Source organism: Mustelus asterias, chromosome 20 (genome assembly GCF_964213995.1).
Source record: "Mustelus asterias chromosome 20, sMusAst1.hap1.1, whole genome shotgun sequence".
Taxonomy (NCBI): Eukaryota; Metazoa; Chordata; class Chondrichthyes; order Carcharhiniformes; family Triakidae; genus Mustelus; species Mustelus asterias.
This window is the reverse complement of record NC_135820.1, coordinates 48,749,719-48,762,214: the sequence shown is the minus strand read 5'-3', so window position 1 is coordinate 48,762,214 and position 12,496 is coordinate 48,749,719. Positions and strand designations below refer to the sequence as shown.

At 43.8% G+C, this 12,496-nt stretch overlaps 1 protein-coding gene across 1 annotated transcript in view; it reads left to right on the top strand.

Moving 5' to 3' along the window:
- Positions 1 to 12,496, top strand: part of LOC144508297 (stathmin-3-like) — a 62,000-nt gene that overhangs the window by 37,921 nt on the left and 11,583 nt on the right. The window contains exon 2 of the mRNA XM_078236115.1: positions 8,001 to 8,096. Within this exon, the coding sequence (XP_078092241.1) occupies positions 8,001 to 8,096 (96 nt within the window). The remainder of the gene's footprint in view (positions 1 to 8,000; positions 8,097 to 12,496) is intronic.

Sequence of the window (12,496 nt, the reverse complement as noted above, 5' to 3'; positions counted from 1 at the left end):
TCATGTACCTTTAAAGTGCTGTTGTCTAGCTGTATGATATTGCAGTATACGTTTTGTCCCACTGTATAAGATTCAACCCCAAACAGAAGGCAAGTGGAGAAATTTATTCCCATATTTCAACCTATGCTGGTTAAATGCTATGAATTGGCCGAATGGAAGCATGAAGGAACTATCCAAGTTTACTATTGCTCCTGATTTCTCATCCTTTCCTGCCTTAGGAACTAATTTTCTCAACCTTCTCATTGTTTGATCTCCGTATCTGTCAGGACTATGCTGACAAAGATAATTGGTGAGGGAAGGGCTGTGGATGTAGTTTATGTGCACTTTAGTTAGGTGTTTGACAAGGTCCCACACGGCAGACTGGTACAAAAACTATAATCACTCGAGATTCGGGGTGGGCTAGCTAGATGGATTCAGAACTGGCTTGGTTATAAAAGACAGAGAGTAGCGGTGGAAGGGTGTTTTTCAGAATGGAGATCTGTAGCTAGTGGTGTTCCGCAGGGATCAGTGCTGGGACCTTGGTTGTTTGTAGTATATATAAATGATTTGGAGGAAAATGTGGATGTCTGATAAGTAAGTTTGCGGATGACACGAAGATTGGTGGAGTTGCTGATAGTGCCGGGGATTGTCAGAGGGTACAACAGAATATAGATAGATTGGAGATTTGAGCACAGAAATGGCAGATGGATTTTAATCTGGACAAATGTGAGGTGATGCATTTTGGAGGATCAAATTTAGGTATGAATTATACTGTAAATGGCAGAACCCTTAGGAACATTAACATACAGAGGCGTGCAGGTAGACAGTTCCCTAAAAGTGGCAACACAGATGGCCAAGGTAATTAAGAAAGCAAATGGCATGCTTGCCTTCATCAGCTGGGTCGTTGAGTACAAGAGTTGGGAAATCATGTTACAGTTTTATAAAACCTTGGTTAGGCCACATTTGGAGTATTGCGTGCAATTCTGGTCACCACATTACCAGAAGAATGTGGAAGCTTTGGAGAGAATGCACAGAAGGTTCGCCAGGATGTTGCCTGGTCTTGAGGGCGTTGGCTGTGAGAAGAGGTTGAATAAACTAGGATTGTTTTCACTGGAAAGATGGAGGCTGAGGGGAGACCTGATAGAGATCTACAAAATTATGAGAGGCAGAGATAGGTGGATAGTCAGAGGTTTTTTCCAAGGGTGGAAGTGTCAATTACAAGGGGGCACAGGTTCATGGCGAGAGGGGAAAAGTTTAAGGAGATATGCGGGGGAAGTTTTTCACGCAGGGAGTGGTAAGTGCCTGAAACGTGCCGCCAGAGGAGATGGTGGAGGCAGGCACATTAGCAACATTTAAGAGAGATCTGGAGGGTACATGAATAGGGAGAGAATAGAGGGATACGGACCGAGTAAGGGCATGTTTATTTTGGCTTTGTTAGGGCATCATGATCAGCACATGCTTGGAGGGCTGAAGGGCCTGTTCCTGCACGGTACTTTTCTTTGTTCTTTGAATGAATTCACAGATTCAATTTCTTCCTTTCTCAGTGTGACTCTTTACCACCATTTAATGCATCATTAGGCATCCCAACTCCATGCAGACTCTTACTGACTGGAGAATGTGGAACCAACATCATTACTAACCCTACAGGTTACCGTGTGAACCAATTAACAGTGTAGCACTGTAGGACCATCTTAATCCTCAGATTTAAGAGAATCGTATGAGTTGAGAATTAGAAATATTCACCGGAAACCTCTGACCTTCCCTGCGGCTGGGATTCTCCAGTACCGTTGCAGTGAATGGTGTTTTGGCTGAGCGCCAAATTCTCCATTCTTGCTGGCAGCGGGATGGGGGGGGCGGAGTGGGTGAAATGATGGAGATCGGAAAATGCTGTCCATTGTTTTCTGTCATATAATTGAATATACACTGATAACTCCAATTGTGTCCTTTACTCTCACTTCCCAATATACTAGCTCCGACCATTGCATGAAGCCAGTAAACAACCCTATGGCCAGGATATTTAGGATGTTAGGATTTTCTTTCCCGCCATCCGAAGTGACGATAGGGAACACATCTCCGCCGACACAGTCTACCCCAAAATTAATTCACGCTCCAGCAAGCAGTGATCGGCAGGAGGCTCTGGCTTGAAAAGTAGCCCTGCTTCACCAGAGAGCTGCTGGCCAACAGATTAGCCAGCAGATCTCCAGTCCCTGAGGCAGCAGAGGCTACAGTGGACAGGACTGGGACTGTGTGTGGTTTATAATTTGTGATTACATGGATACATGGATGAAATCCTTTGGCATTGAAGATGACCAAACAATTGGCTGAACAGTATGGTTGGCTCCATGGAGAAGACTTTCTACAGAACCAGGAGGTAAGAGGATGTTTTACGAGAGGGGGTGAAATTCTGTCCAACTTTCTCCAGAGTTAATGAGTCTCAGATGGTTAAATGAGAGAGCATGTCGAATTATGGACGCGATGGTCTAGTGGTATTATCGATAGGCTATTAATCCAGAAACTCAGCTTCTGAGGACCCGGGTTCGAATCCCGCCATGGCAGATGGTGGAATTTGAATTCAATTTTTAAAATCTGGAATGAAGAATCTACTGGTGACCATGAAACCATTGTTGATTGTTGGAAAATCTCATCTGGTTCACCAATGTCCTTTAGGGAAGGAAACCTGCCATCTATACTGGTCTGGACTACATGAGATTCCAGAGCCACAGCAATGTGGTTGACTCTCAACTGCCCTTGGGCAAGTAGGGAGAGGCAATAAATGCTGGCCAGCCAGCGATGCCCATGTCCCACAAATCAATAAAAAGGAAAGTTGGGAGATCCAAAAACTGAGATAGGAATTAATAAAATTGAGGGAATGAATAACATTATATTGGAAATTATCTTGCAAATATAGGAAGTCCTGGGATATTTTATACACTCAATTAGTGATATATGAATATGCTCACCATCACCTGCTCTAGGGCAATTAGTGATGGGCAATAAATGCTGGCCTCGAATGTCAGTGGTGTTCACATTGCAAGAATATTGCGGTGATTGTCTCTTTAAGGATCAATCTGTAGTGCAGGGAACCAATCGGGGAGCAGGATGGGGGATCACCTGGTGAGTTTGGGGATGGGGGGGAGATTCTCCCCCAAAAATTCTAAGTGTCGAATTCATGTGAAAACTTTTTTCAGTGGGATTTCTAAAATGAATCTCCCACACATTGTGCACAGCAGAGTGCACTAGCGTGAACTGTGTGAATAATCAGGGGCGGGGCCGATTCCCGCTGGAGAGGCTGGCGGCATAGCGCTGAGGGCATGCATCTATCAGTGCCGAGATTGGTGCATGTGCAGTGGCCCCTGACTGCCGGCCTCCCAATTTCTGGCCAGCTCGATTGCTGGCTCGCCCCACAACTCCCGCAATGCGGACCCTCCACACGCACCCCCCCCCCCCTCCAGTGGCCCAATCGTTAGCCCCCCCAAGCATGTCTGCGCCCAGCTCTGAATCCACCCCCCCACCCCCAGTCCACCTCGATCACTGCCCCCCCTCCCCCCTCGTAGCCCCAATCTCCCATTCAATACACCGACCCCAACCCCTACCTCCCCACTCCCAACCCGGTAGGCCAACACCCTCCCCCCCTCCCCCCCCACCCGCCCACCCCAACGGCCTCCCTCCCTTTGCTTGTGATCCCGAAGTGCAGTGTCAGCGGGAGCCCCCACCCCCACCCCCACCAATAACCCCCAGAGGCCCTGCCCCTATTAGGTCCCGCCCACATTAGGCCCTGTCCCCTTGGCACTGCCTTATGCCCGGTGGGCAGTGCCAAGGTGCCCCTGGGCATTGGTACTTTGTCCCTTGGGCAGTACCAGGGGGCACAGCCTCGCACTGCCAGGGTGCCAATGCCCAGGGGGCACCCCCCCCCGGCGTCCGACCCTCTGGGGGGGCTTTGATTGCCCCCCCCTTCACTCTAGCGGGGTTGGGCTGCTCGCTCCCCGAAAGTAGGGAGGTACTGTAAACCCTGCTGGAGTGAAACACTCCTGGCGAGCGGGGAAAGAGGCTAATAGACCTGGAGACTTCAGTCCCGTGCCCGCTAACGATATTTAAATTAGATTTACGTACTCCTTTGCACGCCTAATGCAGCTCCATGCCTATTTCCACTATGGAGCTGAAGGTGCTGGAAATCCAGCGCTGGGAAACGCGCTTGGGGCCAGATGCCCAGCTTGGATCGCGCTAATCCAGCCCCGCTGAAATCTCCCGGCCCGCCCCCGGGATCTTTCCTTATTTTTTGTGACAGTTACTCTGTACGACAATGACAACTTCACATCAGTTTACACAGGGCTACAGACATGAGCTGGAAGATGGGATTAGGCTGGACAACTCTTTTGGCTGGCACAGGCATGATGGGCTGAATGGCTTCCATCTGTGCTGTAAATCTTTCTATGCTTCTGCAATACAGCTTCATTATTTGATATTAAACAATGGCGGAGGAGTAGAGCTGGAATAATCACATGTTGTTTCAGTAATAATGATATCACACCTCGAGCAAGATAAAAATAATTTTAAAAATGACACGTTACATCATCCCATTGAGCATTTGTCGAGCAACTAAATTTTAAAAATGCTGCTGTGATATTTAAAGGGGTATTAACGGAAACTTCTAACCGCTGGTCCCTTGTTGCTCACTTGATACACGGGTGACCAGAAATTGGAAGTTGGGTGGAGACCTTTTATTTCCATTTGCCAACTTGATTCAACTTGCAGGGAGGCCTTTAAATGGGCACCCAATATGGAAATCAAGCTTCTCCACTTGCTGTTGAGCTCCTTTGAGGAGAAATGGGAGGAGGGTGCACAGCGAGCGCCAGTTTCCATTTACCCCAGTGATGAGAAACCTCCCTGGTGATTGTTAAAGGAAGGTCAGGAAGCCCCTCTCTCCAAAAGGTGAGTGTTTGAGATTTTATCATCAGAATTTTGTAGAGCCAGGAGGAGCAGGGTGCATCTCTGGGCCCTTCAAAAATTATTCCGGCCTGCTGCTGACCTGTCCTCATCACTTACCATTTGCTCCCTCCTGCTCCCCTGTTGACCAACTGTTTTCGTAGAATAGAATCATAGAATCCCTACAGTGCAGAAGGAGGCCATTCGGCCCATCGAGTCTGCACCGACCACAATCCCACCCAGGCCCTATTCCCGTAACCCCACACATTTACCCTGCTAATCCCCCAGACACTAGGATAATTTTAGCATGGCCAATCAACCTAACCTGCACATCTTTAGAGCGTGGGAGGAAACCGGAGCGCTTGGAGGAAACCCACGCAGACACAGGGAGAATGTGTGGACCCCACACATACAGTGACGCAAGCCAGGAATCGAATCAGGGTCCCTGGTGCTGTGAGGCAGCACTGCTAACCACTGACACCACTGTGTCAAAGCTGTTTGTAGTCATAAATTATTTTTCTGAATTAGAAAACAGCAAAAATTCTGAATTTTCTGAATTGGAAAACAGTCCATGAGGTGCTTGCAGCTCACTAAGAAAATGGTACAAAGACCAGAACATCGAAGTGGTATCTAATGGTCCTTGGGGTGGCTTCAGGGCAGTCCCAAGGTACATGATCGTAGTCTCTATGTGTTTGCCTATCTCAGTTCCTCAATGAAAATAATTTATTTCAATTATTGCAAAGGGAAGATGACATTGTATTCCAGAAATCAGGACAAGGTGTTTTCAGGAGCGTGTTCATACATGTCTGGCATTTCTCAGGGGCATGCCAATATTTGTAGACCCTCTCATACAGAAGAATGAAAAATCCCTGCACTAAACCATTAGTGCAACCAACACATCTGTCGAGGGATCACCACAGACATAACGGCACCACTTTTGTTTCATGCTGGATTTTAATTGTCACACAGGAGTTGTTATTGGCTGCAATAGAAGATACTACAATCCCAATGGGCGGTGGATATGTTAATGCATCAACAGCCACCGGTAATTAAGTTAGAATAATTTTAGGATAGAATTTTGGCAGTGCACTAATGATAGTCAAATGTTGATTTTTTTTTTTAAAGCTAATACCGAAGTTAACAATATAGTAAAGCACTTGGACTAAAATGCTTTGAGATATCCCAAGGTTGTGAAAGGCGTGATATAAATACAAATTTAGGCTTCTTCTTGATTACTGATAATGCTTCTTGCTTTCCCCGTTTGGCATTTTGGTCAGTGCTGGTCAATATAATCCCATGGGATACTTTTCTTTTCCCATAATATATACAGTTATTTCCTTGTTTAAAGTTTGTAATTTTTTTTGCACTTCCTAATTATTGTTGCAACTCTTTGAAAATATGTGCCTGGGTCAGCCATTAATAGGACTTTTTTTTTCCTTCAATCACTCTCTTCTTACCATGAATCAAGACTATGCTTTATTTTCTATTTAAAAATGTCTCTGAGTTGTATGGTAAAAATTGGCAGCTGTAACAGCGCTGAGTTTTTCTTTCATTACAGTTAGGAGAAACATACTCCAATCAAAATCTTACTTTTTTCTCAATTCTATGTATATATAAAAAAATTAAAAATATATGTTCAGGGCCATAATGGTCTCTTGGATTCGGGCATAAATTATTCAGCATCAATCTTGCAAGTTACGGCATACACAGGCCTCCAGTGCATTAAATGTTTCTAAGTGATTCCCAGCTAACTTTACATAATCTCCTGCTTCAGACAGTGTTTTTTTTTAAGTGCCACATACATCCTGACACGTTTTTAAGTAAGGTTACAAGAACTTCGAACATCAGCGAGGAGAATAAACTGACACATATTTCATTTAACAGTTAATGCTGGCAACTAGTAAAGGACAGTTGATTGAATTGTGTATTTGAATGTTTAATAATACATGGTGCTCCAGCCAACATAATTGAATTTGGGTGCAATAGTTTTTCCGTATGTGTGCTTATGCCTATCACAAGAGGAGTGTTTGCTGTTTCCAAAACAATTGAGGACAAAGGACATCTCATATTTTTCTCCTTTTTATTGTTAGTTATGTATCTTCACTGTTATTTTTCCACTTCTTGTTTCTGCCTCGCCCCCACCCCCCGCCCCGGATTCTCCATTGCTTGAATGTTTTTATTTTTGCCTCCTTTGTTTCCATTAGGACTTCATCATGATTTTTATTATCTCCCTTCCCAATTGGTTCTATTTTGTCCCTCTTTGTTCCTAATTACCCTGCTCAACCTTTCTTGTGTGCTCCATGCACCTGTCCAACACGTAACCTTTTGAAAACAGCCACATTAGAAGCAGAAAGAGACAAGGAGACAAAGAGACAAACAAGCAGCGAGGGAATACAACAAGTCAATTTGAAGGAACTGGTGTTGCTTGTGAAGCAGGAACAAGTGACAGCACTTGGAAAGCAAAAAACAGTAAAATGGTGACCAACTCAACTGGTGTTTTGCTGTTTATGGAAGACCTTTTCACTTTGGATACAATCTCCTTGTGGCTTCATTTATATAGCAAAATACAACAAATCTGACTTAAAGAAGAATGTTTAGAGACTGAACCACACAGCTATTTAATGTAGGAGTTTGATTCATTTTCAGTGAATTAGAACACTTCTCTTATAACTATTGTAATTATGATTGAATGAATGGGTACCTAAGAGGAACTTGGGACAAACAGTTTGATAGTGGGATGAGACGAGCATCTGAACTTTTCAGTCCAGCTAATTCTGATTTGTCACAGGCTCATTATTGCATTATTTCTGAGCATCCCTCCTGTCCTTAATGCTGTACTTGATGAGCCAACAAAGATGAGCAATCTTGCGAACTGGGAAAATCTTAAGCATGGCATTTCATTGGGGCTCAGTCCTTTTGTGTTCCGTGCAGCGTAAGGAGGTACGGACTTTTGGGTTTTTATTTAAGTTCTTAACAAATCTTATCAAACGGATGCCCATTTATATGGGAATCCAGCTGGTAAAGTTGTACAATGCACCGGTTAAAATGGCAATCAAATTGCAATTTTTAATGTAAAATATATTTTTCTGTTTTTAAAGCCTACAAGGAAAAAATGAAGGAGCTCTCAATGCTCTCGCTGATCTGCTCTTGTTTCTACACCCAGCCGCATCCCAACACAATTAGCAAATTTGGTGGTGAGTGATGCCTTTGTGTAATCTGTAGATTGTTCTCCAAGTATGTTTAGATTGTGCAATTATACTATAAATAGCAAGTTAATGTAATATATCGTAACTACTGTTTTTTCGATGTATATATTAGAGTCAACCTGTTTTAAAATTTGCACAATAATTCATTTTCAAATTTACATTAGGTGTAAATGTGTGACATGAACAGATGTAGCACAATTCTAAAATACTGTTTTATTGATAAACTATTTAGTGAATTGTTATCACAAGAATCCAATTATTTCCTGTATGAAGTGTTATGTATCATGTCAGGGCAAAAAAAATCAAAGCAAACAATCACATCATAGGACATCAGTTAACCAGCTGTCCAAGAGCATTGTCCCTTTAGCTTGTCAATACCAGGAATGTAAAGATCAGATCCAAGAATTAATCGTGTATCGTCATTTCTGATAAGTTTAGCATGAAAACTAGAAAACGCAATCTATCAAAATGAAATTTGGTGCCAAGGCAGTTCATCATTCATCCCTCGTACTCTTCTAGTAAACTACTTTAGCAGTAATTCACAATTATCAATAATTAATTAGTTAATCTGTAAGAATCATAACTAAAGAATCAGCTATAAAGAACAGCTAAAGCTACAATTCAATGCTTTTTTGACCCTAAAGCTTAGCCCTGAAATGGAGAAGTCCAAGCAGCCATTGTTTAAAAGTTTTCCAAGGTTGAGCGTGAATGCATTTAAAGTAGAAGTCCGCCAAAATCAGCAAATGTGGAAAAACCATTGACCTTCAAACGAACAGTAGCGCTATCTTGAATTTTAGCAAATTCCTAAAGCTAAACCTATCCTTTTAAAATGTTTTAACCTTTTTAACCATGTAACTGAAATCCACTCTTCCAGGTCAAACACATAAATGGGGACTTTGGAGATTCTTTAGGAGATTCTTCAGGTCTGGACTAAAAGCTCAACAGGTTAACATACTGCTTTACTCAGTAGGCCCAATAGTGGACATCATTATTGTTAGACAAGGAATCAACAAATCATCTGCTAAATTTGAAGCAGCACTAAAATCATTTTCACCTAAGAAGTAATAAAATCCTTGTAAGGGCTAAATGTAATAAACGTGTCCAGCAGCCAGGAGAACCTGTTAACTTATTAATTAATGATCTATATGGGATGGCAAAAGACTGTGGATGTGGAGACCTAAAATCTGAACTTATCAGAGACAGCATAGTTATCAGAGTAGTGTGCGATGCACTCTCAGAGTTGCTCAAGTAAAGGAAGATCTAATCTTGAGAAAGCTATCCAGATTGTGAGGCAGTCTAAATTCCGTGTGCAGCACAGGTGCATTTTAAGAGGACCATGTAAGTCGTGGTAAAAAGGAAACCCCATAGTCCAGTTAGTTCAACAGCACTGAAACAGACATTCCAGGCCAAGCGAAACAATACCTTAACTGACCAGTAGAGTGACCATGCCAGTGCTGTGGAGCAAAGCTCCCCCACAGGCGAGGTCAATGTCCTGCAATTTCAGCGAAATGTTTTTAATGTAACTGGATTGGACACTTCGGCAAACTGTGCAAGGTCAAAATTTCTAAATGTGCAGAAGATCCAAAGATCATTCACGAGGTCAACACAGCAGAACAAGAGGACACGCAGCCTTGCTTCCTGGATGAGGTCAAAGATCCTGGATTTTCACATTGGAATGTGGACATTTCGGTTATCGGCCATCTCACAAATTTTAAGGTTACAGTCCTATTGTAAAAAGGAATGTGTCTTAAAAGATTTCTGGATGCAAACAACAGACTCACTGCTCTATGGGCCCTTAGGAATCTGACTTCTGGTCATAGGCATGATTCTGGAATCACAAAGGTATAGCGTAAAAAAATATTTGAGCTGATGTAGGTCATTCATCTCTCTTGAGCCGAAATGCCTGTGTAGCCCTGAATCTCTTCAAAACAGTAGAAGATGTCAGGGCTACCACTGTTGTAAATTACACAGAACTGCAAATTCTTGAGAGCTCAAACAGGAGACTGGGACTTCAGCTCTGAACTGCCTTCTCTCTTTGCAGTGCAGGTTTGTCCATTTTTGATACAGGTGCTGGAAAGAGCTCCTTGGTCAGACCAGCCAGTCACTCAGATCATTACAATGATACTTCAGTGGAGGAGAGACAAGAGAATAACCAAAAACCAGAAGAATCTCCGATGGCTGCTGATGAGGTGAACTCTGCGGCCACAGAGTTGATGCTGAAACTCCCAGCCAGCTTGGCAGTGTCACAGACGATGCTGGAACCAAGTAACAGCCGTCCATTGTTGACAGCACACCACACAACTAAACACAAAGGTGGGCGTACTAAAAAAACACATCCCCATAACTGATGTCCTTTCTATCACAAAGGACATCACCAAGACGCACACAATGAAGGAAGAAGAGGCAAAAAATGACATGGAAATGAATACAACATTTGTCCACTCTGCAAGAAATGGGATTGAACAACAATCACCCATCACCACTGCCGAATCAACAAAGAGTAGTTAAATGCCAAAGAATGGAAAAAAGAAGATAAATATATACCCAGACGCCAGACAAACCTCCAAATCAGCAGAATTTACCTGCAAGGACAGCCTTACACACCTTCTACGGTAGTGTGGACAAGATATGGAAGGGTGATAAAGGTTATAAGGTCATCAAATGGTCTGAACCCACGAACTCAGACTTGAAGAGGGAAGATAGGATAGTAATAAATACATCAATTAATGGGGTAAACTAGAATTGCTTGAAATACGTTGGATAAATCCTTGAGGGAATGTGTAGTATAAGAGATTGGCAAATATAGGTTTAACGTGAGACTGAACATTATCACCCACACAGTGATAAAAGAGAACACATGGCTCACACTGAGGGGTCAGTCTAGTGTTGGACAGAGCCATGTGCACAAACAAACATGGAAACAGTTCTTAGCTTGCACCCTTTACTATCTGTACGTACTTCATTTTTGTAGTTAACAAATACATACATTTAACCAATTTAAAACTACAAAGACTTCATTAAGACCTACCAAATGGTATCCAACACTCTACAACAGAGTAAGACATCTCACAATGCCAGGTTAAAGTCCAACAGGTTTATTTGGAATCACGAGCTTTCGGAGCGCTGCTCCTTCATCAGATGAACGCTGGCATCTCCACATCATGTCTACAACAAAGGGAATCCTGCCGCTGACTTTTCTATGATTATTAAATTGCTGCACTTCCCACTGTGGGATGGATATCCTGACCCCAAGAGCTGCTGGTCTATCGAAGGACCAGCTATGGATCCTCCAGAGACAGATAAGTGGGGAGGGAAGAGGCTCCCAAGTGGTGGGCAAGGCTGGAGGTAGGAGAACTGTAGACAAAAAGGGTTTACTATATGACAGCACCACCCTCCCTGATGCCAGGTAACTTGAGTAGGCACAGAGTGCCTTTGATTGATAGGCCCCCACCAGCCCCCCACTAGAAGGCCACAGGCTTGCTGGGCTGCTGCCCTGGATGGTAATTCCATCACTTGCATTTGGGTGAATACTAGGGACTTCAGGACATTACCATTAAGTTGCTGCTTAAGGGCTTCAATTGGCCTCCTGGTGGGAAGGCCGCCCACAAACCTACCAACTTCGGACTTAATTGGAGAGAGTAAGGAAGTCATAGAAATCATAGAAACCCTACAGTGCAGAAGGAGGCCATTCGGCCCATCGAGTCTGCACCGACCACAATCCCACCCAGGCCCTACCCCCACATATTTACCCGCTAATCCCTCTAACCTACACATCCCAGGACTCTAAGGGGCAATTTTTAACCTGGCCAATCAACCTAACCCGCACATCTTTGGACCGTGGGAGGAAACCGGAGCACCCGGAGGAAACCCACGCAGACACGAGGAGAATGTGCAAACTCCACACAGACAGTGAGCCGAGCCGGGAATCGAACCCGGGACCCTGGAGCTGTGAAGCAGCAGTGCTAACCACTATGCTACCGTGCCGCCCACGTGACTGAGATCTCCACCCCATTAGGTGACCCACCCACCTAATCATACAGCTCAACCCCCAACCACCCCCCCCAACAAACCTCTGAGCTCATCATTGAGGTAGGGTGGCAGTAAATTCCACCCTATGTTCCAATGATTCTGAACTTTCCCCTCCTCATCCATGCAAACTAAACCAGTGTGATCCCTGAAGCACCTTCACACATAAGCAGCTATCACAACACAGAGTGACCCATATCCTGGTATTCCAGAACGGATCCAAATCAAACATAATGTTATATGGCTGGAGTTGAAGAAAATAGGCATTTTATTGCTATAGATTCTACCCTTAATTGATGGACAATCATGGGCTTTACGTGTGTATTTGTGTGATCACTTTCCCAGTGGGTGCAGTACCAAAA